Raw genomic sequence first — 27,827 nt, forward strand, 5'->3', positions numbered from 1 at the left:
CCGTGGTCCTTGGATGCCTACAGCGGAGTTTGCGTGTGCAATGTCTGCTCACACCCCCTGTGGGTAAGGGGGAAATGTGTGCTTAGAGCTACTAGTGAAATGGATGCTTTGCTACACCAGAATGTGCGTGGACAGGTAAGGCAGGTTTAAATCTCCTTGAATGCGAAAGTGGGGTAAATAACAGGCGCCTATCATATATAATGCCGATGCCTATAGGGTCCTCCCAAACTTTGCTTGGATGGGGAAAAAAAAAACGAACTAAATTGTTTAGTTTAATTCAGTAGGGCCTCAGGGAGGTGGAACTTGAAGCAAGTAATATTTTCATTTTAGAACAAGGACTGAATGTGACCCGTAACATACAACAATGGCACGCTGTCAGCTTATTATCAGGTTAGCCCTTTTTTAGTGAGTGTGTGCGTGTTTATGCTTGAGTGTGTTTGCGTGCTTGTAAGCGTAAAAGCTGGGGTTGTTTAAAGGTCATGTTCAGTGGCTTGCCCTTTGCCTCGCCTCTATGAACTTGTGTGCATGGGTGTGTCTGTGTGTGTGTGTGTGTGTGTGCGTGTGTTTGTATGTGTGTGTGTGTGCCCTATGTTGGCCCCAACGTGTGCGAGCCCTGTGTCTGGCACTTCCTAAAGGCCAGGCGCTGCTCTGAGGCAGATCATATGTCATGTGAATGGGACCTACTGGGGACTGAGGGGGTAGGGGGGCTTCGGCGAGCACTGAGGGGTTTTGTTACATTAAAAGAAGACGAGCACACACACACGTGGCCAGTAGTCGCTCAGTGGGCACTCAGTGAACACTCAGTAGACACACTGAGGGCTAAAAGAGACAGAGAAAGAGAGAGAAAGAGAGAGAAAGAGAGAGAGAGAGAGAGAGAGAGACAGAGCGCGGGAAGCATGGATCTACCTCAAGAGTTCCGTCGACGTGTGCGATGTGACAGTGCAGGTGAGTGTTAGACATAGGTCTGAATGTTGGAGAGAAGAGTTGCTGTCTGAGCGAACTGTGGTGAAAAGTAAAGAGACATTATGAAGTGCTGACTAGTACTGGTTCAGGAGCAGTAAACAATATCTTTGGACACGCTGTGTGACCGCATTGACTGACTGGACACTCTGGCTCTTGTTGACATGATGAGAGTACAGAAATGCTTTGTGATGTCATGGCTGCACAGCATAGAGAACACTACAGGAGTGTCTCCAGAGGTCTGCGTTTACATGTCCCTCACTGGGCTTATACAGCCTCTAACACCCTGATATTTTGATAAATTGCTAGTATAACAACTGTGGTGTATGTAGTGGTGACAGTTAGCTATGCCAGCCTGTTGTGTATGAATGAGAGGACCAGCATGGCCAACTGGTGGTTTTCTGTCACCTTCCGTAACACTGCTGTCAAGCATTTCTTGCTTGGGCATTGATTGGGCATTCCTACTGTGAGAGAACCACTAGTACTAGACTTTCTGAGTTATAAGAGCCCCACGCATGTGGTTCAGTCTGTCTATACTGACTCAAATATACTGTATAGGGAGGAGAGAGAGAGAGAGATAGAGAGAGAGAGAGAGAGAGGAGCAACTCTTGTCACACTCTGATCTTTAGCTCTGCCGGGGTAAATTCCTCTTGGGACATTCTATCTGGAGGACAGTGCATGCCTCCCCACTGCACGTCAGCATACAACCATACACACACCACACAAACTGCACACAGTCACACAACCATACACACACCACACAAACTGCACACAGTCACACAACCATACACACACCACACAAACTCCACACAGTCACACAACCATACACACACCACACAAACTGCACACAGTCACACAACCATACACACACCACACAAAGTAAACACAGTCACAGAACCATACACACACCACACAAACTGCACACATTCACACAACCATACACACACCACACAAACGGCACAGTCACACAACCATACACACACCACACAAACTCCGCACAGTCACACAACCATACACACACCACACAAACTCCACACAGTCACACAACCATACACACACAACACAAACTCCACACAGTCACACAACCATACACACACACCACACAAACTCCACACAGTCACACAACCATACACACACCACACAAACTAAACACAGTCACACAACCATACACACACCACACAAACTCCGCACAGTCACACAACCATACACTCACCACACAAACTCCACACAGTCACACAACCATACACACACAACACAAACTCCACACAGTCACACAACCATACACACACACCACACAAACTCCACACAGTTACACAACCATACACACACCACACAAACTGCATGCAGTTACACAACCATGCACACATCTGTGCAGTGCACAGCCACATGGATACCAATTATAACTGCCAGTATAAATATTATACTCTTGGAAAACACATTTACGACATTAAAGCTGGCACAAATGTGGTTACACAAAGAGTGTAAATACTGTCCCTGTAGTTTGTTCTGCTGACATACCACGACCATTGCATCAGATCTGTGTAAGCTTTTGGGAGTAGCAAAAGTGTGCCCACGGAGGAAGGCGCTCTGATGAGCCAGGAATACTCTTGTGTCCTTAAATCTGAGACGATGTTTATGCAACCATGCCATGAACAAAAACATTCCATACGAATTAATAGGGATGTGGGATTTGGTATTATGGCAAACAGTTTGCACCATGCAGTATGTCTCAAAATGTGCGATGTCTCAACTGGGGCTGACAATTTAAAAAAAACATGTAATGACGATTCATCATCATATCAACGAACAACAACAGTCATCCATTGGCTTGGATCATCAGAAACCCTAACAAGCAGGAGTATCTTGTTACAGCACTAGTCTCTGCACACTTTCATCCTTATCAGGAAATGAAAACAATATCAGTATGTTATAAAAACTTAATGCATCATGTATGTCTTGTATCAACCTTACATGGTCTTCCTACATAATATAATCTATAAATACAGTATAGAAATAGGCAGGACACCCTCACGCTATGCCTGTTGATGGACATCTTGCTCACAGCATGTCTTGCATAGCTGTTCTGTCAAGTAGCTTGAATTTTTCAATGTCATTTTGTTTACATTCATTTCAACTGAAGTTCAAACTTTGGGTCAGTTGGAGGGCCATTTAACATGTTGTTATAATTCCATACCTGATCAAACTTTTAAAAGGAAGATTCATGAACGAGTGAAATGGATAAATCCAGACTTTAATTTCTAGTTCTCGAATGCAGAGTGGCAAGGTCAGGCAGGTCATTTCAACTACAAAACGGTCTTAAGAGGGCAACAACCCCACCACACACACACACACACACACACACACACACACACACACACACACACACACACACACACACACACACACACACACACACACACACACACACACACACACACACACACACACACACACACACACACACACACATATGCAACACAGCCAAACATCCTCATAGACAGGTGGTTACAGCCAAGCAATGTATACCCTCAGTGGTTGAATGTCAGTATGTCTACAGGGATATTATTTGAGTATGTCACTATAATTATCGTGGTTTCTCAGTGTCTAACTCCATAACTGGATGATTAGATTATTGTAGGAACTCTGTGAAGGACTGTCCCTCTTTAAGAGTCTCTAACTATGAGACAGTGGATCACGGATCCCAGTGGATCACAGAGACAGTTCCGTCTAAATGCTCCCTTGACTCCTGCCCAGACCTTTAGAAGAAGGGATACCTAATTTTCACCTCTCTACGGTCTGAAAATCCGGACTGACTCTCAATTTCAGGCGAAATTATTAAAGTTCTGCTGAAATACTGGCACGCTTAATCATTCTTCAATAATTATTGTTATTCACTGGACAGTAATTTGTTCCTGAGGCAAGCCTCAACTGCTAATGAAAGACTCTCTCACTGAGTTTGGTTGAGTGAGTGCATGAGTGTGTTTGTGTGTGTGTGTGTGTTTGTATGTGTGTGTGTGTGTGTGCAAGTAACTTCAATTCAAACACTGTGGTGCCAATTTGCCTCTCCCCCCAAAGCATTCTGCTCCTAAGCAACAGTCAGGTGACCTGAGAAGATTTGGCAGTCCTTCCTTGTGTTAGTTTGTGTGTGTGTGTGTGTGTGTGTGTGTGTGTGTGTGTGTGTGTGTGTGTGTGTATGTGTGTGTGTGTGTGTGTGTGTGTGTGTGTGTGTGTGTGTGTGTGTGTGTGTGTGCTTGTGTGCGAGCATGTTTACGTGTGTGCCTACAAATGCGGGTTCGCTCAGCTGCGCAGGGCCTCTCAGCAGCATGTCCTCTGTGAGTAGTGAGCTGACTCAGGCGCCGCTGCTGAAGATATGGGTCCCAGAGACCAACCGTAGACTGAGCAAACGCAGGGGCTGTGAGTAAGAACCCTCCCTCTATCTCACTCTGTCTCACTCTGTCTCATTTATCTCTTCGCCTTACTCTCAACGACATATCTTTCTCTTCCTGTCTCTTCTGCCTTCACCTATCTCTGTTTCATGTTGAATCATTTTCTGTCAGTCTGCCCTGACCTGTTTCTCTCTTGCTGGCGCTGGCGTGCGTGTGTGTGGTCCCAGGTTCCTTTGTGGGCAGAGGAGTAAAATGCAGCAGCAGGTCGAGTTGCTTATTATTATTCTTAATGAAGTGAGGATGATGGCAGCAAGAGCACGGGTTTGTGGATTTGTGTGTCGCTGACTTTGACAGGTTCAGCACGCTCTTGCAGTCAGGTTCTATTCATGCGGTCAGTTGTCTTCTGCTATAATTAATAGTAAGTGTGTCTGAATGTGTGTGAGCGTGAGTGTATGTATGTGTGTGTGTCTGTATGTGTGAGTGTGTGTGTGAGTGTGTGTGTGTGTGTGTGTGTGTGTGTGTGTGTGTGTGTGTGTGTGTGTGTGTGTGTGTGTGTGTGTGTGTGTGTGTGTGTGTGTGTGTGTGTGTGTGTGTGTGTGTGTGTGTGTGTGTGTGTGTGTCTGTCTGTCTGTCTGTCTGTCTGGGCACAGAGATGGGACAGGAGATTAGAAGCAGACTTGTGATGCGCCACTTACTGTTATCACTCACCAGACAACTCTCCCTCTTTCCTCCGAGCACGAGCATCTCTCTCGGCACATTGCCAGAGCTAACTCATGTCATGTGCCACATTATCTCAGTTCTTCCATTGAGTTTAACTGTGTTTTAGCTCATTGTTTATGCAGATAAAGTGCCTTGCCATACAGATTTAGGTTTATCTCTCTGTGTTTGATGCTACAGGCAAAATGGGATCAGCTTCATGTCATATCATGATCTTTAACATTTCTATCTTTGCCCACATGTTCTCTACTGCACTGTACAACTGGTGTCATTTATTCTATCTGGTCAAGAAGACCAGAATCTAAGCATCTCAAAGTCCATTCTTGCTGGCTTGTTTGGATTAGTAAAGAGGTTCCGTGTCCACACTATACCTCAGCAATCACCACCATGTTTGTATTTTGCTTGATTCCTCTACTTCCAGCATCTGTGCCCCAGTTCACAAACTCTCCCACTGTTATTGTGATGGTGGGACTTCCTGCCAGAGGGAAAACATACATCTCCAAGAAGCTCACACGCTACCTCAACTGGATCGGTGTTACAACCTCAGGTGAGTAGGACGCTGAGTCAGACGCTAGGTCAGCAGCTTGTCGCAGCTTGTGTTAAATGGATGATTTCTACCTTTGTTACATGACGTGGGGCCACACTAAAAAGGTGTCTGTATGAGTGATGCAAATACAGTACAGTCCACTGAGGTCCACAAATGACTGTGTGAGTGTGACCTTAGCAGTGTGTGTGTATGTGTGTGTATGTGTGTGTGTGTGTGTGTGTGTGTGTGTGTTTTTATTATATCCAAAAATGATCTGTCAAAGTTACATGTGTATGAGTGTATGTGCAGGAGAGGAAGAGTGTAAAATCTTTTAGGGGTTCACCATTTATCCATCGTCCAAATTGTGTCACTTTTAGGCTTACTCTTCCCTCGTATAGAAGAACAGTTTGCCAAACCAGGAAAGAAACAGACGTGCCTAGTGGCATAAATCCTTAATCTTATTCAGTGAATATTTGAGGGAATAGAAAGCAGATTGTGCATAAAGTCAGTATGGAGGGGCTAGTCACCACATACCAACACATTCAGGAAAATTCAGAAGGTCTGTTTTGTTTATCAACGACCTTTTATGCAGGCTTTCACAGTTTCTTTGATGTGTGTTTTGTTGGTAACTTGAGTTTATAACAGCGCATATTTGGCATATGGTCATGTTTATGTCAGGCAAACACACCTGTCATTCATACTAGTCACCCAGGCTATTCACTGTGTCGTTTTGTGATCCAGGTCCAAACCTACGTAGCTACAAAAGCTAATTGATACGATGGAATAATTTTTTGTAGGAGTTTTAGGAGTACTTTTTTGCTGCACTCTCTCTTTGCAGTGTTCAACCTGGGTCAGTACCGTAGGGAGGCGGTACAGTTCAAAAACTATGAGTTCTTCCGTCCTGACAACGAAGAGGCCATGAAGATGCGCAGGTTAGCCCAGCTAGAGACAAGCCTGCACATTTAAAAGTTGTGTTATTACTGCATGTCAAAAGTACCGTGTTTAATACTATAATCTGGTTGGCTAACTTGTGTTTTCAGAGACTTTGCATCCAATGCTCTGAAGGATATTGTCAAATACTTCTCCAGGGAGCAGGGACAAGTAGCCGTGAGTAAGAGGGACAAGGAACACTGTCCCCAAATGTGTGTCCCAAAAATGCAACACACATCCTGTATACACACCGCAACACATATGCACAGGCAGGACACATGAAAGAGCAGACTGGGATGTTAGTGGCAACTTGGTGTTGGTGACAGACATGTCTTAATTCAAAAGTGAGGTCTTTGGTGACTGCTGAGCTTCTCCATGCCTTAGGCATGTTTAGTTGGTTCTGGAGGTCTGGTATGTGCTCCTTATGAGCCACTACTGTTTGGTTCTTGAGTATCCCTTCCTCCCTTTAGTTTGACAATACTTGGTCCTGGTGCAAGCCTGTATAACAGTTCTTCCTCAGAGCTGTTCAGCTGACCCAATTGATTTGTTATACCACTCTGATGCCCTACAGCTACAATAGGGGTTTTCTGCTGAATCCTTACGGGTTGGGCTGAGGACTTAATCCTCAAGGGACATCATAAATCCAAATCCTTTGAAGTTAGTGTTGGGTCATCATGGCCTCATTGCTTTGATACTGCTTCCTGGCAAGTATTTCAGCGTATACCTTGCCTATACCTTTGGTGGGTCAGACTTCTCTTGATAGACAATGTGATACACTTTTGCTTATGGGTGGTTGATGTGAATACTTTGGTTGTGTCATAGTTTGGCCGGTTGAATTATGCATGTACCATTACCAAATATCTTTCCTTCACCAAATACAAATATACAGACAAAGATGTTAAAATAAGTCCTGCGATCTTAAACAGAGCAATACACAAACAGCATCACTTGCACAAACAGAAGAATTGACTGTGAATGAATGACTGAGTGGCTGCTGTCTACTCCACAGGTGTTTGATGCCACAAACACGACACGAGAGAGAAGAGCCTCCATTCTTAGTTTTGCCAAGGAGAAGGGCTACAAGGCAGGTCCCTATTTTAAGAATGTCCTGAACCTAACAAGTTGACCAGCCTGGATGGACAATGTATCCATGCAAGCCTGTGGAAAATTGCATGTTTATTTGTTACAGTGTTGATGTTTCTTGTTACAGTGTTGATGCTTATTGTTACAGTGTTACAGTGTTAATGTTTCTTGTGACACTGTTGTTACAGTGCTGATCCACTTATAATCAGTTTGCCCATTTTTCATTTCACAGGTGTTTTTTGTGGAGTCGGTTTGTGATGATGTTAACATTATAGAGCAAAACATTATGGTAAGACATTACAGAACTTCAGAGCTGAGTAAATCACTGAATAATACAAGGCAAGCGCTTGGTGGCCCTGAACTGCACATGTCTTCTGTTATGGTTATGGAAGGGGCCTCACACAGTCGTAAGACCAGTTTGACTATTTAGAGATTGATAGAGATTAAGTAGAATGGAAATACATAGAATCCGGCAATACTGGCAAAGCTTGCTGGTTTTCAATGTAAATTTGTGAGGCTTTTTGACATGATATCTGGACCCCACAGCAGGTGAAGCTGAGCAGCCCAGACTATGAGGACACTGATAAGGAGGAGGCTCTGGAGGACTTCCGCAAACGCATAGAGTGCTATAGGATGACCTACGTACCAATAGATGACGGCAAGGACAAGTATGTGCATACAGCATGTGATAAAGTTGTACAGCACAGATGTGTGTGTGTGTGTGTGTGTGTCTGTGCGCTTGTGTGTGCGTGTGCGTGTGTGTGCATTTTGGAAAGGGGTATTAAGGGGGTTAAGTAATCTCATATTGTAGGTGTGAATAGGTGATAGATAGATACCTATAGATAGATAGACAGAGCCCCGAGCCTGAACATGGCAGATTAATTCATACGAGGATCAGGATAACAATACTTGTGGCAGATGTTCACAATACATACACCATGTGGTGTTAATAAGTCCTTTGTGGTTATGGTGATGACGAGGAACTATGTGTTCACAGCCATTAGAACAAGTGGTTCATCGATTTAATGACATCGATTTGATAAACAAATAAAGAGATACATTTAAGTAAACAATTAACAGTAGGTAATTTGTCCATTTTATCAGTATTAATGCCTTAGCAGAATGTTATATAGAAGGAGATGAAGAGGGAGAAGCTGCCCAGCATGGTGTGTGGGTATTTTGTTTATGTGTAGTTTTGTGAGTTATGGTTGGCTGATTTGGTGCATAAGAATTTGAAATATACAAGGATAGCAAATATGGCAGGATACAACCACAGTGCACAACTGGCTGGTAACAACCACAAGATGTGCTGCATGCTATACTCAGTATCCATAAAGGCCCTCTTAGACAGTACAAGATGCGCTGTCTGTAACCCACTGCTGCTAAACAGAACAACATGGCTGACTAAAAGTATAAAGTATGGCAACAGGTTCCGGGTTTTAATACATTGTTTATTGCTATAGGATGACGAATGTCTTTAGTCTCAATTTGAATATAGAAAGGGTGTCTACAAGTGTGCAAGTAGCAGTGTTCTGCATTAGGTAGAGGCACTTTATTGAGTTGTTGCTACATCAGAAGAGTAAAGCAGTAGTCTAGTCGCGACGTAATAAAACATGGATACGTTTCTTTGCATCTTGGAGGGATAGGGCTTTTCTGATATTGGTTGATAATTACATCGAGCTTTTTGATACTACTGTTGGATGTTAATGAGATGCCTTGAATGTGGATAAATGGCTGGATAATGTAATTCCCAATGGTTTAAGGCCTGCAACCTCAGTTTTATCTGAACTAAAGTGCAGACAGTTGTTAGTCATCCTTACTTTTACGTCTTACAGGCAAGCTGCTATCTAAGGCAGTTGTACAATTTATTCAGGTTTTATGGATAGGTAAAGTTGGGTGTCATCAGCTTGGCAAATGGAAGTGAATGCCATAACACGTACAAAGAGAAGAGCAAAGGTACAAGCACAGAGCCTAAGAGCTACTTGAACATGAGTGCATGTTTAAGTAGTTTTGTAGGGATGGGGTCTAGTAGGCACAATGGTGATTTGAGGAGATCAGGGAAATTAGTTCAGGGAGGACAGTGAGGAGTGTGAAGGATTCTAGGAGTACACTAGGAGTACACGAGGCTATGGGGGTGTTACAGAGGCAGTCATAGTGCATCCTGAAAGGGCTACAGGTCATGGAGGGTGAGGACTGGAGTCTGTGAAATGTTTCTCTTATTGTTAACATTTTGTAATAAATAGATAGATAGATGAATTGATTGATTGATTGGTTACAGTTTCATACAGACAAGATACCTATCTTAGTTAAATGCAGTCAGCACCATGCCTCTCACACTAGTATATGGAGGAACTCAAGGATCCATGTATCTCTTTCTGTTCTCTGAAGGAACCTCTCCTACATAAAGATCTTTAATGTGGGGTCTCGGTACTTGGTGAACCGGGTGCAGGACCACATTCAGAGCCGGATCGTCTACTACCTAATGAACATTCACGTCACCCCGCGCTCCATCTACCTGAGCCGCCATGGAGAGAGTGAATTCAACCTGAAGGGGAAGATCGGGGGAGACTCGGGTCTGGCACCCAGGGGCCAGGAGGTGGGGCTCTCAGTACAAACTCCTTTAAGGAGATACAGAACACCAAAGGGGAATATGAGGGTAGAGGCATTACAGTATTTTGCTAGTATAACCACTGAGGATAGATGTATGTGGCAGGCTATGTGACCTCTCTGTGTGGATGACTCTTTACGGTTATTCGATAAAACTCTTTCTCTTTCAATCTCTCTGCAGTATGCACAGGCTTTGGGAAAGTTCATCAAGGGCCAGGACATTAAGGACCTGAGGGTATGGACCAGCCACATGAAGAGGACCATCCAGACAGCCGAGGCTTTGGGGGTCCGTTATGAACAGTGGAAGGCCCTCAATGAAATTGATGCAGTAAGTCACATGCAAACTGTCCTGAAGTATATTATGAAGTAACATTTACAAAGTCTGCATCTGAGTGTGCAGAGGTGGCTTGACTGTTTCCCCTGTTTCAGGGTGTGTGTGAAGAGAGATGACTTGACTGTTTCCCCTGTTTCAGGGTGTGTGTGAAGAGAGATGACTTGACTGTTTCCCCTGTTTCAGGGTGTGTGTGAAGAGAGATGACTTGACTGTTTTCCCCGTTCCAGGGTGTGTGTGAAGAGATGACCTACGAGGAGATCCAGGACACTCATAAGGAGGAGTTCGCCCTGAGAGACCAGGACAAGTACCGCTACCGCTACCCTAAAGGAGAGGTGAGACCCTCTTTCAATCCTCTCATCTTCGTCACCTCTCCTCTCCTCTCTCTGTCTCTGCGCTAACCATTCTCTACTCCTATAACCCTTGACCCTAAGTCTTATGAGGACCTGGTTCATCGGCTGGAGCCGGTGATCATGGAGCTGGAACGCCAGGAGAACGTCCTGGTGGTCTGCCATCAGGCTGTCATGAGATGCCTGCTGGCATACTTCCTGGACAAGAATTCAGGTGGGCTCTCGGACATATTCATACTCACACGTATTTACTTTACAACACCCATAGACACAATATGTAAACACATACTCACAATTCAGTCTTCACTGCCATTGCAGACTCAAGCTTATCAAGATGCAAGCCTCAGGTTTAGATGGAATGCTCATGTGTTTCTCTCCCTTTCCAGCTGAACTACCCTACCTGAAATGTCCCCTACACACAGTACTGAAGCTCACACCAGTGGCCTATGGTTGGTTTGCCTGCAATACACATGCGCACACTAACGTGAACACACACGCATTCATATACAAATGCGCACGCTAAAAGAAACACACACACAGACCATTCACGGGTGCAGGGACACATACAATACACACATACATGTATATGTGCCAAAGCACAACTGCTATCGGCGCATATCAGACACACACACACCTTTCACCAAGACCAAGACCAAGACCAAGACCAAGACCAAGACCAAGACCAAGACCAACACCAACACCTACACCTACACCAACACCTACACCTACACCTACACCTACACCTACACCTACACCTACACCTACACCTACACCTACACCTACACCTACACCAACACCAACACCTACACCTACACCAACACGGTACTATATGCAGTGTCTCAGATGATTAGTAACCAGCTATGCATGGTGGAATGGTTGATGCACTCTGCTGCAAAAACTTTGACCCTGTGTTGTATTTCTCCAAAGGATGCAAAGTGGAATCTGTTTTCCTCAACGTGGAGGCAGTGAACACACACCGAGACAGACCAGAGGTGAAGTTACTGCTGCAGCAGGCTCTCTGTTTCTATTGGCTCTGTGCTTTGAAATTATGTTTGCTCTGAGGTGATAACTGCTCAGAGAGTGGGACTGCGGCCGCCACTGCTTGGCAACTGGCCGTGTCGGCTGCTGTGTACACTTGTAAAAGTGTGTTTTCTTTGAAAACTGGGTCTGCTTTGTGACCATAACTGTTCTGTGACACACTGCCATCTGCTGTGAGAGTGGCCTGTATGGTATCTGGTCTGGGCCTAGGAGTGTTTGCATTGTGACCATCACTTCTTGGAATTTTGCCTGTGTTTGATCTGCATTTGTCTGCTCTGTCCTCTTCTTCTGCTTTGTGACTGTGCCTCATTATGTTTCGTAGAACGTGGACGTTGACAGGAAACCTGATGAAGCCTTGTTGACCGTCCCTGACCATTTGTGATCAGCTGGAGGAGGAGACAGGACATCACCCTCACCACATGCCACTGTACTCACCCCTGTTTGACAGATGAAAGGCAGATGCAAGCAGAGCCGAGTTTTGCAAAGCCGGCGGACTGTCAACCTGTTGACGCGCATCTGGAAAGAGAGAACAATACTAACAATGTACTTAGTGCTTCAGAGAAAAATGCAAGGTCTTTCTTCAGATACAAAGACACAACTAGGGACAATTCCTCTGCAGAAAAATCTGTCTCTGCATTGCCTTGGTGTCCTTTGACTATCGAGTTGTGTAAAGACCAGTCTGATCAAACAATATGACATGAATAGTAAAACAGGTTGGACGGGCTTTTGGAGGTCCAATCATTTCACCTGTGGCAATTTCTGGATCATCAGCACCATGGACAGCAGCTAAACAAGCAATTAGCCTGTTTATCTGAACCACCTACCAACCAAACTGATGTGTGTATGATCACCCTGTATAGACCTGTAGGTGGGTCATGTGGTTCAGAGGTCACAGATGCTGAGGCGGATGTCTGTGAGTGATTGCATAAATGACAACATCAAAACATGCACAGACTCTATCTAACTCTACAAAGTCTCTCAGTTCAGCAATAGGTAGGCCTATGTACTCTCATCCATAGCAGTGAGGGTATAGCTTAAGAGAAGGCAATGTAGAGATTCATGTAGGATAAGAATGTGCATCTATACTGTTGATGTCTAACATCCACACCATTACATTTGGGACAATTAAGAACCAGTTAAGAAATCATTATCACATAATCACAACTATAGGAAATGACACTTACTGCAGGGGGAGCATACTAAAAGCTATGATTGGCATAAGCATACTATCAGAATGTTCAGACATCCTGCTATATCTAAAAGATATAACTAATCTATTTTTTTCAACTTTTAAAGCCGACAATACTATTTGTGACTTTTAAAGTCATAGTCATTAAAGACGTTTATAATTACATGTGGCTTGACTTCTTTATCAGTGGCCTGAATAGATTAGACCTGACTTCTATTGACACGACTTCTCTTCAGACTCCAGAGATAAAACCTGTTGTCTATTGTTGATTCTCACTGCAACTTCGTAAAGGTAATCTGGGGTAACTTTTGTCACTTTCTCCTCATGTGTTATAGACGTTAGTGGGTTAATCACTAGTGGTTCCTCAACAACAGCAAAAAAAAAAAGTCGAAGTGAGACTGCCAGGACACATGCAAGCCAAACGGGGAGCGTTTACCCCACACAAGTCCAGCCCTCCGCGCGCCCCGCACCGTGCCATGCTATTTCACAGTTATCTGATTGTCGCAGTCACATTGCGTGCACTGCTGGACGTCTTTACTTTTTCATGTTTGTGCGCTTTTGCAAATTCCTGTGGATTTGTGCACTTCAAAGGAGGGAGGCGGCAACATTATCCCTCCTGAATATAACTTTGTCACGTAAAATGTGAGGTTGGCACCTATCGGTAGTTTTACGCACTCTCGGTGAGGCTGGAGCGTGGGGAACTTGGCAAGCCAGGGGATAACGGAACTCCAAATCACTCCTGAGTAGAATATTCATCATTACACCTGGAAAATGCCTTTTAAATGCCTTTGCTTATTAGTCCTTTACCTCGCAACTGTTCCTGGAGTTATTTCTCGGAATGTCGAAACGCCTGTCCAGGTGAGCTTACTATCATCAGCCAAGGTCCTATGACGTGTCATTTTGATTTAAAAGTTCACAATACTTTAGTTTTACATTTTCAATATACGTTGCTGTGCTTAAAATAATTAATTCGATTTAATTGTACCGTTTAGATTATTTTACTTGCAATTCTTAAGTTCACGTAATCAACAGAATGTTGTTCTTTGTAAAGTCTGGAGCGCCTGAATGGAACAGCAAGCAGCCACGGGAGTGTTGATTTAAGCGTTGATGAATGGAACGTTTTTCCGTGGTATGCAGGCCTGTTCACAATAATTGTGTATGAGTGTATTTGAAAAAAGACCTGAGAAAAAAAATTAAAGAGCCCTCTCTCAATGGTGCACCATTCAGGTCAGAGGGCATTTTTGTTATACTTTTCTAGCCAAGTAACATTTGAGCAAGGTTCTGGTGTTGTGGTCTTGTTGAAAAACTCTTAAGACTTCGTTGTGTGTTTTGAGTAAGTGAACTTTTTTGTTTATCTTAGCACACATTTAACAGGTCACATTGTGCGCGGGCACTGAGGCGTAATGCTCATCAAGCGTGCTCATCAAGCGTGAGCGTGCAGGTGTGCCCTTCGCATAACATACTAATTATACGGCTTATTTGGGGCAAATGTCAGCGAGATATATTTCCAAAAAACACGCGCCAACTGCAAAGCCAAAAAAATACCCACACTGCTGAGATTTCCCCCTTGGCTGTTTGTTTGTGTAATATTTCCAGGGCAGCAGGATGTGTGTAATGTATAGACACAGCTCCGATTTGTGCGCCGAGTGGCCACGTGATCTCGGGCCAGCGCTGGATAGACAGGGAAAGCATTCAGTCCAGGAGAGCTGACGTTCATGAAAGGCTTTGATTCAGGTTGTTTCATCTAACGTTACTTCACACACCCACTGTGGACTTCAAAAACAGGGGTACAGTCGCTGAAAGTCATTATAGCCTTAATCAGTTTCTTAGTCCATGGGTCATTTTAGAAACACAAACCAATTATTAATTCAAGTGGGGTTAAGGTCAGGACTTGCAGAGATACATTTAGACTATACACTTAGTAAGACCTATGGGCATGAAGCAAGATCATCAAGCTGAAAAATGTCAGAATAAAAGGCATATGAAGTCTTGAATGTGACAGGGAAATAGACGTATTTGACATAAATACACAAATATTTCACCCTTTACTCCAGCAGAATGTAATGCGTTTCTGTACAAGTCTGATTTCTTTTATTGCGTCATCATAGTTCATTCAACAGACTCTGGCTGTTTGAGTGATGGCATAGGTTGGGCCTTGCACCTTCATTACGTAATAGAGTGTGTTAATAGACCTTGTCTTTATGTGACTGTGTGTATTAAGGTGTGTGGGTGTGCACATGTGTGTGTGTGTGTGTGTGTGTGTGTGTGTGTGTGTGTGTGTGTGTGTGTGTGTGTGTGTGTGTGTGTGTGTGAGTGTGTGAGTGTGTGTGTGTGTGTGTGTGTGTGTGTGTGTGTGTGTGTGTGTGTGTGTGTATGAGAGTCACCGCTGAGTCTGCATCTTCACTGCTCATCTTGTTTTGCAGCGTGAGAAACGTCAGAGCAAAGTGACAAAACCAGTGGTGAGTTGTGCAGTCTTCTCCTCAGTCCTCTCCTCAGTCTTCTCCTCAGTCCTCTCCACAGTCTTCTCAGTATCCTCCTCAGTCTCCTCCTCAGTCTTCTCCTCAGCCTACTCCTCAGTCTCCTCCTCAGTCTTCTCCTCAGTCTCCTCCTCAGTCTCCTCCTCAGTCTACTCCTCAGTCTCCTCCTCAGTCTCCTCCTCAGTCTTCTCCTCAGTCTCCTCCTCAGTCTCCTCCTCAGTCTACTCCTCAGTCTCCTCCTCAGTCTCCTCCTCAGTCTCCTCCTCAGTCTCCTCCTCAGTCTTCTTCTCAGTCTCCTCCACAGTCTCCTCAGTCCTCTCCTCTGTCTCCTCAGTCTCCTCCTCAGTCTTCTGCTCGGTCTCCTCCTCAGTCCTCTCCTCAGTCTTCTCCTCAGTCTACTCCTCAGTCTTCTCCTCAGTCTACTCCTCAGTCTACTCCTCAGTCTCCTCAGTATTCTCCTCAGTCTACTCGTCCTCGCTGTTTCAGAGCAGCATAATGTTGCATTGTTCAGAACTCTGATGACATCATGTCATTCAATTAGGACGCAATTTAGTCCAGTATTTTGTGGAACAGCTTAGGAAGGTCATCCACAGTTTTTCCTTTCGGTGTGTGTGTGTGTGTGTGTGTGTGTGTGTGTGTGTGTGTGTGTGTGTGTGTGTGTGTGTGTGTGTGTGTGTGTGTGGAGGGGTTGTGGAGGCACCAGTGATGTGGCCTCAGGTCCAGCCGTCTGCCTGAGGCACTCTTTCCAGGGACTGAGATATTTATACATGGCAGAGTGTAAAGAGTGACCACAGGCCATTTATAAAAGTGACGGCTCAGCCTCCGCTGGTTTGGAGCTCGAACTGCCCCTCCTGCTGCTCCGCTATGGAGTAAAATACCTCAACAGAGACTCTAACTGAGAGGGAAATTTAAGTGAAAGTGAAACCTTAAGACACCTTAGCTCCAAAACGTTACATTGAACGTGACATTCTTGCAGGTGCATTTTATGTGTTCTTGTACTTTACTTGTCCGTGCGTGTATTTGCGTGTGTGTTCATTTTGTCCATGTGTGTGTATATGTGTTTGTCTTCATTTGTGGGTGTTGCTGGATACCTTTGTGAATGTGTGTGTCTGCATGTGTGTGTGTGTGTGTGTGTGTGTGTGTGTGTGTGTGTGTGTTTCAGCTGAAGATAACAGAGTACCATGTGCGGTGTGCGGTGGTGTCTCGCTACGCCCACACCACGGTTCACAGCAGCGTGTGGAACCAGCTGCCCACCACCAAAGAGGCTGCCTTCGAAGTGGACCTGCCCTCAGCCGCATTTATATCCAACTTCAGCATGTTAGTCTCATCCCTCATTCTCCCTTTCGCTACCATTTCCTGTCTCTCCTGTTTTTGAAGGACATTTTTTCACTTGGTTTTGTTCTTTCTCTGTCACTCTCTCTGCTCCACTCTTCATTTCCCTCACACTCTGTTTTTTGTCTTGCTGACTGTCTTCTTTTGTTTTTTTTCTGCCAAATGTGGTATCCCCCACCTTTTCTCTGACCCTGTTCTCAGTATACGCTCTCTAGACTAGTCTGTGCAAGCTAAGGTTTCACACAGTAAAAAGGTTTACACACTGTAAAATGTCTGACTTCTGCCCCACTTCTTGAAGTAGCTGGCCAAAAGGAAGCTCAAGAGTCATTCCTGAAGAAGGGTTCCATCCACACTGGAACTCACTGTAGGCCATTATCCAGACAAATCCCTCTTTTTTTCCTAATATCCGCTCTGTATTTATGGCAGCCAAGGTTTAGAGCGAGGTAAGCCACAGGTGCCAGGCAGTCCTGCCTACCTACCCCCCCCCCCCCCCCCCCACCACATCCACCAAGTCGCCTAGAAGGCTGTCGCCATGGTCAAAGGGGCAGCTTCCTGTCCTGTCTGCCACCTCCCCCCCCCCCCCCCCCCCCCCCCCTGTCCTCAGATGCGTAGGGACAGTAATTGCTCTAATGGTCCGCTCACTCGGAAAGATACACTCTGTGATCAAAAAGGGGAAGGCATTTTTAGTAGTTTAATCACCAAAAATAATTACCTCAGAGTCAGCCCCCGCATCTTATCCTCCACCATCCCCCAGAGTGGCTAGCAGGGGAAAGCAAACTCGCCGAGGTTTATTATGAAAACACCCAAGACCTAAGTCCAAGACCTGAAGACCTCCAGAAATAACCCAACAGAGGGTGGGGCTGGGTGGCGTCATGTGACTACCACAGACCACTCTCTCCAAACAAGCCCAATATAAATACAGAAGCCAAGCCACAGACCTGTGTGTGGGGTGTGTGTTTGTGAGTGAGTATGTGTGTGTGTGTGTGTGTTTATGTGTTTGTCCTCATGTGCATGTATGTGTGTGTGCGTGCATATGTCTGTATGCGGGTGTACATCTTGTGTGTGGGCACGTGCTTTTGTATGTGCATGATTATGTGCTAGTACTGTTTACGTGTGTGTGTATACAAATGCATGCATGTGTTGTTTGTGTGCATTTTAGCACTATTTGTGTGTGAGAGAGAGAGAAGGAGAGAGCAAGAGAGGGAGAAGGAGAGAGAAGGAGAGAGAGAGAGTATACGTGCATGCATCCGTGTGTGGAGGAAGTGTCTTAAGCTCTAGAGAGCAAAGGAGGGAAGGAGAAATGTAGTATCAGTGAAAGTGAGGGGAAGAGAGAGAGAGAGAGAGTGAGAGAGATGGATAGAGAGAAATGAATGGGAGGCTTTGTTACCTCCCTGAGTTCTCAGAGAAATTGACAGGAGTTCTGCCTGCCCCCTCCACACTCTCACACACACTACAGTTTACCAAGGCAGGTGGCCAAAACACACACATCACACACACACTCGCATACAACACACACATATAAGCACATATGTAATATAGGGTAGATGCGATTGGTGTATAGTGTGCGCAGCAGTGTGAAATGATACATGTGGAGTGTGTTTACTGTTTAAGACTCGTGTGTGTGTGTGTGTGAGAAAGAGGCTCCATAACTTTGTTTTCGGGTTTAAAACTTTTCTGCTGATTGCACATGGCAAAGTACAGAAAGTGGCCCATCTCTCTCTCTCTTTCGCTCTCTCTCTCGTTCTGTGTGTGTGTGTGTGTGTTTGAGTGCTTTTGATTTCCAGTAGGAAAATGCGTAAGGATGTGTGTATGTTGTGTGTGTTAGTGTGTATATGTGTTTGTCAGTGTAAAGTGTTTAATTGCACTCCCTTGCGGATGCACACATAGACAGCTACACCACGGTCGCATAGTTGGTCTTATTAAACTACTTTCTAGTCCGCTAGAGTCTGTTTGGAGCCTGGAGTTGGTGCCCTTGCAGCGTAGTGGCCGAGGGTATGCAGACGCAAAGCACGGAGCCTCGCATACACCATCACATGACGAAATTTACATCAGACTTGGACCCTAGCGGACTATCTCATACTTTTTGCTGAAAGTATAACACTGGTGTAAGGGAGTCTGTAGGTGGGGAAATATGAGTGGTTTCGAGCTCATAGCAGGCCCATGCACAGATGCACTTGTGTTACACCCATGCGTGTGTATGAATATATAAATGAGGATATTTATGGATAGCTATAGTGTGACGATGGAATGATTATGTTATATTTGTAGTTTGTTTCTTTTTCTCTCTCTCTCTTGCCCTCTCTCTTTCGCTCTCTCTCTCTCACTTACTCTCTTTGTACGTGCAAATATGTGTGTATGTACTTGTGTGTCTTTATGTGTGGGTGTTTGTGTAAGTAAAGGAGGGGGATAGGTGGGATCCCCTTCCAGTAATCATGTTTTTTGAGGGAAATGACTTTTCCCGCTCACCTCTCCTTCAACCCTCCCTAACATGCATGCACAAACACATGCCCACACCCACAAACATACGCATATGCAAAACACACACACACACACACACACACACACACACACACACACACACACACACACACACATAAATACACGCACATGCAAACCACACACAAAGGCAAACATATACACATCTGCAAAGCACACACACACAAAAACAGGGAATGCACAATAGTAAGATTAAGTATGATTTTGGTTTCATTCTGGTTAATGTCAGTGTATTAACAGTACTTCCTAAAGTGTCTTTTATCACATGTAAATACACTCCTCTGGACTTTCTCTAAGGGTGTGAGGCAAATTCCATCTTCTGTAGAAGAAGTTGCAGACAAATGCAGAAAACCTTTGCAGGGCATGTAGAGTAATTTTTGAAAAAGTTGAACCAGTGTTTGAACATTTTATTCCTGCTGCTAGTTGGAGTAAGCAGTATGCCAAATGATCACTGATCAAATTCATATTCATTAATTTATGTATTTAAGACTGTACCTGTATCCCGACACTTTGTGGGCATTTTTCCATCATTTTACTGCAAACATGATGGCATTGTCATTTACTGACTCACAACCCATTACTGAATGGATAGAGACCTGGGTTGCATGTCTACAGAGAGAGGTTGATACACAGACAGCAGTTGACACATTATTGCACTTGCTCTTTTGACATAACTGTAGAAATCAAGTAATTTAGTCATATGAATATAGTTTTACTCTCTCTCTCTCTCCCTCTCTCTCTCTCTCTCTCTCTGTGATGAGTGCACAGTTGAGCCTTCAGGGAAAAGTATCTAATTGTGTGTTTACAGCACCTCGAATGGCAAGGAGTATGTTGCCCAGGTAACAGAGCGCACAGCTGCCAGGAAGATCTACGACGCAGCAAAGAAGCAGGGCAAGACAGCAGGCCTGGTGGCCACCAAGTACGTGAGAGTCACATGACTGTAGTCACATGACTACATCATCTTACACAGCTTACATTTAAGCACCTTTTCAGCCATATGCATCATCTCACACATGCACATGACTTTATGTAAATCATGGGTGGGTGCACTTGACCTCCTGTGTTTGCAGTGCAAGTGTACAAACATATATTTGTGTGTAATAATATGTGTGTGTGTGTTTGTGTGTTTGTGTGTGTGTGTGTGTGTGTGTGTGTGTGTGTGTGTGTGTGTGTGTGTGTGTGTGTGTGTTTGTGTGTGTGCGTGTGTGTGCGTGTATCTAGAGAGAGGGAGATGGAAAAGTTCCGAATGGCGGTCAGTGTGCCGCCTGGAGCACGCATGTCCTTTACCCTGGTGTACGAGGAGCTGTTGTCACGGCGCCTGGGGCATTATGAACTGGCCCTGGGGTTGCATCTGGGTCAGCCGGTGCAGAACCTGACACTGGACGTCAGCATCAGTGAGCCTAGTGGAATCAGCTTCGTCAAAGCCCTGCCACTGCGTACCAGCCGACTGCTCACCAAGACAGGTCTCGATATACACACAGACAAAAACACACAAACACACACATACACACTGACTGATCTCTAAGAGACGGGTCATATTTCCAGAAGTATGTACACTACACACACACCTGCGATCTCACAACGTTCCCTTCTTGTGTTTCCCAGGTGATGGCGAGCCCCCACCCTCCACACAGGTGCAGCAGAGATCCCACTGCGCCCGTGTTCGCTATAGCCCCTCCCCCCAGCAGCAGCTGAGCGCGGCCCCCAAAGGCCTTAATGCTGACTTCATCATCCATTATGACAGCGAGCACAAGGACCTAATGGGAGACATCCAGGTGCTCTTTTGGTTTCTCACACACAAACATACATACAAATTCTCACATCACAGAATCAAACACACTGCTTCATCACTTTGGGTCATAGCTGCTTGTAATGGATTAAGGAATAGTGTATGACCTTTTGGCTGTTTAGGAAAAACAGGCTTTCTGTAACTAAAGTTAAAATATTATGGCTGTCTGGGTACTGACATAGTTATCTTCACCAATATAACAACTGTCTGTGGCACAGGCCTGCAAGCAATATGTTATGCATCATTGTAACGTGCCTCTGTCTCCAACAGGTGCATGATGGGTATTTTGTTCATTATTTTGCCCCACGTGACCTCCCCGTGGTGCCCAAAGACGTTATATTTGTCATTGACATCAGTGGCTCAATGATCGGCACCAAGATGAAGCAGGTATTTCTCTACTTTACCTGCTGCTGTTGAGAGGTGTGTCTGTGTATTGGGCCAGTAGGGCTGATGTGCTCTGATGTGTCGTGTCTGTTTGTGTTAGACGAAGCAGGCCATGTTCACCATCCTGGCGGAGCTGAGGGAGGGGGACTTCTTCAACATCATCACCTTCTCTGACAAAGTCCACACCTGGAAGAGGGGACGCACTGTCCAGGCCACGCGCCACAACATTCGCGACGCCAAAGAGTTCATTAAGAAGACCAGCGCTGAGGGCTGTGAGTCCAGATTTTTGAAGTGGTGGTAAATTCCCATGTAGGAATAGCCACAGAAAAAAACAACAGCTAGGGACAATCATGAATTTTTGGATGTAAAATTGTACAATGAAGAATACAGAATTAAATGATTATCATGCTACACACTTACTCATGCACACTCTCTCTCACACACACACACACACACTCTCTCACACACACAATTGCACACACACACACTCTCTCGCACACACACATGCACACACACACACACACACACACACACACACACACACACATGCACACACACACACGCACACACTCACACACACAATCACTCAGCATACAATTTGTTTTACATTTCTGATTCACTGTGCATCCAAATTTTGTACACACTTTACTCTATTTCTACCTCTGTCCTTCTCTCTCTCCTTAGGGACCAACATCAATGCAGCACTCCTGTCTGCTGCTCAGCTGTTGAACCCCTCCTTGCCCTCTCCTCCCTCCCGTTCCTCTCCTTCCTCCCGCCGCGTGCCTCTCGTCATCTTCCTCACGGACGGCGAGGCCACAATCGGCGTGACGGCCGGTGACACCATTCTCCGCAACGCGCAGATGGCCCTGGGCTCTGCCACGCTCTTTGGCTTGGCGTTCGGCGACGACGCTGACTACCCGCTGATGCGGCGCCTTTCGATGGAGAACCGCGGTGTGGCGCGCATGGTGCACGAGGACGCAGACGCTGCCCTGCAGCTGACGGGCTTCTACCGGGAGGTGGCCAGCCCTCTGCTGTCCGACGTGCAGCTGGCCTACCTGGAGCCCCAAGCCTCCCAGCTCACCCGCACCCTCTTCCCGCACTACTTCCAGGGCTCGGAGCTGGTGGTGGTGGGGCGGCTGAAGCGCGGCGCCAAGCAGCTGAAGGTGGCCCTGTCCGCAAGCGGCGCCAAGCAAAAGATGCGCGTGGAGCGAGAGCTCCAGCCTCCTCCGCCCGTGGACAGGGCTGGCCCCACTTGCCAGGATGTGGGACCCAGCGGGGCGAGCTTCATCCGGAGGCTGTGGGCGTACTTCACCATCAAGGAGCTGCTGCTGGCGCGCGCTAACAGCAGCGAGGTGGGCATGCAGAGGCTGCTCACAGAGAAGGCCACCAACCTCTCGCTGGCCTACAACTTCGTCACGCCTGTCACCTCGCTGGTGGTAGTCAAACCGGATGTGGATGACACCCCCAAGCCCAAACCAACCGGGGCATCATCATCATCCTCCACCTCTGCTACATCCAGCACAACCTCTGCTTCTACCACAACCACACAGAGTCCCGTGAGCCGCACCTCCAGCCCTGCTCCCAAAGCTGCGGTGCCCCCGTCCAGCAGGCAGCCTCGCCCAAACCTGACGCTGCACCCCCGTCCTCAGCCGCCCCCAGGGCTTCATACCACCGGCCGCCCCTCAGCCCCCGCTGCACCCCCTGCAGCTCCCCCGTCCGCACCCCCCTCGCTTCGGAGGACCACCACTCTCCCCACCACCCCTCCCAGCAAGCCCACAAGCGCCCCTCTCACTTCCTTAAAAACGACCCCACCCTCCAGCACCTCCACCCCTGACAAGAGCACAGCTGCTCCCAGTTCTGCTCCTGTCTCCACCAAAGACTCGGCCACTTCGGGGCCTGACGAGGGCACCATGGCCGACGTAGACCCCCAGCAACCACCCGCAGCTGAGCCCTTGCCCTCGGAGAACTCCCCTGACAATGACATCAACATCGCCACACTGGTGGATACCACCTTCATGCCAATGCCAGGGGTCACGGATGCCCCCAAACCGTGGGAGGCCGTGGGACTGTTAGGTAAGAGACTGGCTCCTCTGATCATCCATCAATCCAATTGAGTATATGTGTGTATCCTCAGGTGTGACTGTGATCTGTGTGTTTTTATCTGTATGGGGTTGTGAATGAGCTCCCTAAGAGAGAGACATGTCAGCCCTATGTCTGCAGAGATGAATAAAAAGAAATAAAGACTGACTTGGCCGTGTTTCCCCTTCTCTACCAGATGTCTCCACTGCCATCCAAGTGCAGGAGAAAGGTGAATTCCTTAGCACTCTATAATTAAAAGGAAACTGCTGAGGTTAGTTGACCAACTAACTAACTAGCACTTACTATCTTAATGTGTGTCCAACTTTTCTATTCTCTCCAATTGCAGATATCGACCAGATCAAAGGTAAGCAACCCTCACCACCCAAACACACATGCACAGCAATAACATAGGAAATCTTGTAAGGAAATGTAGTAATTGTTCACCTTTTTATGTATTTTACAGATTATGAAGCTACTTATGACTATGATTATGACTACGACCACCACCATGAAATTGCCTTTGAGTCTTGTAAGTAACCAATACAGCCCTACATTTGCAGAAGAACTGTTGCATGGTACTTGACTTTCCACTTTATGTTTGTACCAGAGCTGTGTTGTAAGGCCAGGGGAATTTTGTAACATTAAACTTCAACACTACATTCCCACATTTCTACGCTGTATTTGTAGTTGAACTCTAACTGTAGCTGTGCTATGTCAATGCACACTTGAAACCTGACTGTATAAATCTGTGTTTGCTTAGCTGCTTGGGTGAAATATACCTGTGAATGAATGGTGTAACTTCCTGAACAAAACTCTCTCTGTTTCCTGTGTGTTAGGGGACGAGAACTCCTCTCTGGGTGAGTGTGTGTGAGATGTGATCGCTTTCCTGCTGTGCCCCCCATTCATTGCCCTGCTGTTTACCCATCAAACACACACACACACACACACACACACACACACACACACACACACACACACACACACACACATGCACATAGCTTACACGCAACACAAAAAAATTCTACAGCTCACTAAAGCATCTATGTAACTGATCACTAATCAACTTTTTCTGTATATGTATGTGAAGTATATTGTATTAAAGTGCACTTTTATAGCATATTGTGTTAAAGTACACTATTATAGCATATTCTTGTGGAAATGTAATGTGTATTGACTAATCCACAGAAAGCCCAACTACACTCAGCTCTGTCAGAGTATTCTCGTCCTCAGGTAAAATAAACACATACACACACACACACACATATACCCACAAGCACACATGTACAGAGATGAATATAATCAGAAGCGCGTGTGTGTTGGTGTCAGACTGATGCTTGGGGTGTCTGTGGTCTTTGTTCCATGCTGCTGCAGTGGATGGAGATCCCCACTTTGTGGTGCAGCTGCCAAAACTCCAGCAGAATCTGTGTTTCACCATTGATGGGAATCCCAGTGATGTGCTGCGACTGGTGGAGGACCCAGAGAAAGGTATGAGTACACACACACATACACAAATAAACACAGACACACACACACATACACAAATTAACACAGACACACACACACATACACAAATAAACACAAACACACACACACACACACACACACACACACACACACATACAAAAATAAACACAAACACATACACCCTATGTTGGAGTGAGCAAAGCTATGTTAGGTTATGCTGTGTTCAATTTTTCCATTCAGACATTATTGTGGATGGTCGTCTTTTCCTGGCGCCCTCGAAGCAGGGTGTGGAGGACCGCACGCGCACCTACTTTGATCAGATCACCATGACAGCAGCAGGCTTCTTCATCACCATGACACTGGATGCTGTCATGATCGAAAAGGAGGAGCTTGTGGTCCTGCCAACCAATCAGTCAGGTTCTGTAACCAGGCTGGGCCTTAAAGTTGTCATGGACATCCATGAGGGATGTTGGGTCGAGCTGGGCAGAGATGTGCGTTTCCTGGTGCTTTTTCATCGCTATCATCACCCCAGCTACTTGCAGATGCCACACCTGGGTTTCTACATCGCTGAAGGCCGTGGCCTCTCCTCCCGCACGCAAGGACTGCTGGGTAATAACTCTTTGGTTTGCTTATCATTCACTTACCCTAGTAAGGAAAAAGAACTACATACACATCATTACACACATTTACATTAAAATGTAAATGTACCCAATTGTAGCCTAAAGGCTAGTTTCCATTGGCAGTCCCCCTGCCAGAGTGATAATGGCTAAACAACTTAAAAAAGGTATTTACATATATATCAAACATAACATTGACAAAATAAAATAAATAAAATAAAAAAATCTAAAATTAAATAAAATCCCAATATATAAGTTCTACTGACCCACTAATGCTCACATTTTTGGTTATTTATTTAACCATGTTTTAAGATTTATTTTAAAGCTGTTAAATGAGGTTGATTCTGTAATGTTCGGTGGGAGATGGTTCCATTCCTGGGCTGACCTGACTGAGAAAACCGACTGTCCAAATACACTGTATCACAGTATCCTCTTGCTGCCCCTCAAGTAGCACTGGTTGCTGCTGTCTTTTGCCTTATGTATCTTTGTCTTTCTCCCTGTAACCCCATGCAATGCTCTCTTACCTCTTACACTCAGGCCAGTTCCAGCAAATGCATCTTGAGGTGGTTCCGCTGGGGAATGAGGACCCAGACGCATATCAGCGGAGGAACCCGAGGCCGGGAGCAGTGCATGGCGAGGCGGAGGGGGAGCCCCTGGGCCTCCTGAAGCAGGGGGACATGCTGCTGGCCGTTTCCCTGCAGGACAAGCAGCTGAAGGACTGGGTGGGGAGGCGCCATGCCGCCCAGTGCTGGGTGCTGCCCAAACCGCAGGTGGAGAGGCTGCTGGGACACCCCTACGACAGCTACGTGGTGGAGCACGTGTAAGGAGCCGCATCCGTCAGAGCTGAGGCTCCACAAGCTCAGAAGGGGGGGGCACCAAAACTAATCGTATTGAAAGACGCTCGGACGTTACAGTGCTCATAGACACTTATCCTGCTCACACAGCCTTACATACAACACTATGTATCCACTCTTCCATGGCCAAAGAAAGGAAAGCCAGAGACAGAGAGGGAGGGGATGAAGATGATTCTGAAGATGGGGTTCAACTATTAGCGATGTCATGGAAGTACTTGGGTTGGGTCTGATGGGTCTATGGAGGTCTTGTCCACTGCCGTGGAAGGAACCTCTGCTCCCAAACAAGCTCCCACCTATCAAATTAGTAGATTCCTCAACGGCAAGTTCTACATCTCCACCCCTTCATAGGCTAACTGTTTGGATTTGTAGTGTAACGGTTATTGACCAGGTTTGCATAAATGTGTATATGTATATGTATGTTCTCAAGGAAACAAAGATAATATAATTTTAATTTCCAACAAATCAATCTTAGACAGCCCTCTCCTAGCACAGGTAGTTGGCTGCTCATATCTTATACCCAAAGATCACAGCTCCACTCCAAAAAGACAGACACTCCTTACCAAATCTCTTTGTAACATTTAACATTTATAAAAGCTTTGTGTCCATGTTCATTATTGTATTCATTATGTTTTTTTTTTCACAGGATACTAGCAATTATTTAAAAACGTATACAAGAAGAGACTAATGTCTGTCTAATCTTGAGTACGAACTCAAAGTGGAGACTCAGAGATGAATGACTCATAAACAACAGAAGAATAAAATGCACAGCGTACAAAGTACTATTTTAACTGTTTTAATTTAAATAAATAAACGTATTGAGGAAAGACAATATACTGGTGAAGAGAGACTTCCCTAAAATGTGTAAGTTAGGCCTGTCAAGGTAGAACAATTACGTATAGCTCCAAACAAAACAAGTCATCACTCATTACTCCAAGGTGAGTTGTGAAAGAGATTAAAGAACAATTCCGAGGCCACATAGTTTCACAGGAAACATTTAAAAAGGAAGTGCTTGTTTGTGTTAGGCAATGACAGACACATCAATGCTAAATGCATGTATGAAGCAAGGCCAGCAAGTAGTTAGTGGTTCAAATACCAAATAAAAAGGGAAAACTTGCATATCGTGTTTTAAAAGCAGTGATGAACCAAAAGAGTCCCACTGACTGCACAAGCACAACTCTCTCTCTCTCACACACACAAACACATTTTCATTCTCACTCA

At 45.5% G+C, this 27,827-nt stretch overlaps 2 protein-coding genes across 2 annotated transcripts; both read left to right on the plus strand.

Moving 5' to 3' along the window:
• Window positions 1-756: 756 nt before the first annotated feature.
• On the plus strand, window positions 757-13,280 carry pfkfb1 (6-phosphofructo-2-kinase/fructose-2,6-biphosphatase 1). The gene is made up of 14 exons (XM_080854068.1): window positions 757-945; window positions 5,485-5,610; window positions 6,428-6,521; window positions 6,630-6,696; window positions 7,529-7,603; window positions 7,835-7,891; window positions 8,149-8,270; window positions 9,991-10,198; window positions 10,391-10,537; window positions 10,771-10,875; window positions 10,975-11,104; window positions 11,277-11,339; window positions 11,818-11,882; window positions 12,251-13,280. Exons 1-14 carry the CDS (start codon window positions 897-899, stop codon window positions 12,308-12,310), a joined length of 1,368 nt encoding a protein of 455 aa, XP_080710194.1. The 5' UTR covers window positions 757-896; the 3' UTR covers window positions 12,311-13,280.
• A 247-nt stretch (window positions 13,281-13,527) lies between these two features.
• Window positions 13,528-27,159, plus strand: itih6 (inter-alpha-trypsin inhibitor heavy chain family member 6; the record flags this gene model as incomplete). The annotated part of the gene is made up of 17 exons (XM_080853786.1): window positions 13,528-13,588; window positions 15,509-15,576; window positions 16,757-16,911; window positions 20,231-20,341; window positions 20,644-20,885; window positions 21,028-21,197; window positions 21,482-21,598; window positions 21,696-21,867; window positions 22,280-23,668; window positions 23,871-23,903; window positions 24,021-24,038; window positions 24,138-24,203; window positions 24,511-24,531; window positions 24,860-24,904; window positions 25,046-25,159; window positions 25,379-25,747; window positions 26,293-27,159. 17 exons carry the CDS (start codon window positions 13,528-13,530, stop codon window positions 26,577-26,579), a joined length of 3,438 nt encoding a protein of 1,145 aa, XP_080709912.1. The 3' UTR covers window positions 26,580-27,159.
• Between the last annotated feature and the right edge of the window lie 668 nt (window positions 27,160-27,827).

This window comes from Sprattus sprattus, assembly GCF_963457725.1.
Source record: "Sprattus sprattus genome assembly, chromosome: 16".
Classification (NCBI taxonomy): Eukaryota; Metazoa; Chordata; class Actinopteri; order Clupeiformes; family Clupeidae; genus Sprattus; species Sprattus sprattus.

Excerpts from the sequence above, each read along its gene's own strand:
- pfkfb1 (XM_080854068.1), top strand. The coding sequence starts at position 897 with ATGGATCTACCTCAAGAGTTCCGTCGACGTGTGCGATGTGACAGTGCA. Across the intron at positions 6,697-7,528 it reads GGGAGCAGGGACAAGTAGCC|GTGTTTGATGCCACAAACAC; the intron begins GTGAGTAAGAGG and ends TCTACTCCACAG. Across the intron at positions 8,271-9,990 it reads ATAGATGACGGCAAGGACAA|GAACCTCTCCTACATAAAGA; the intron begins GTATGTGCATAC and ends TGTTCTCTGAAG.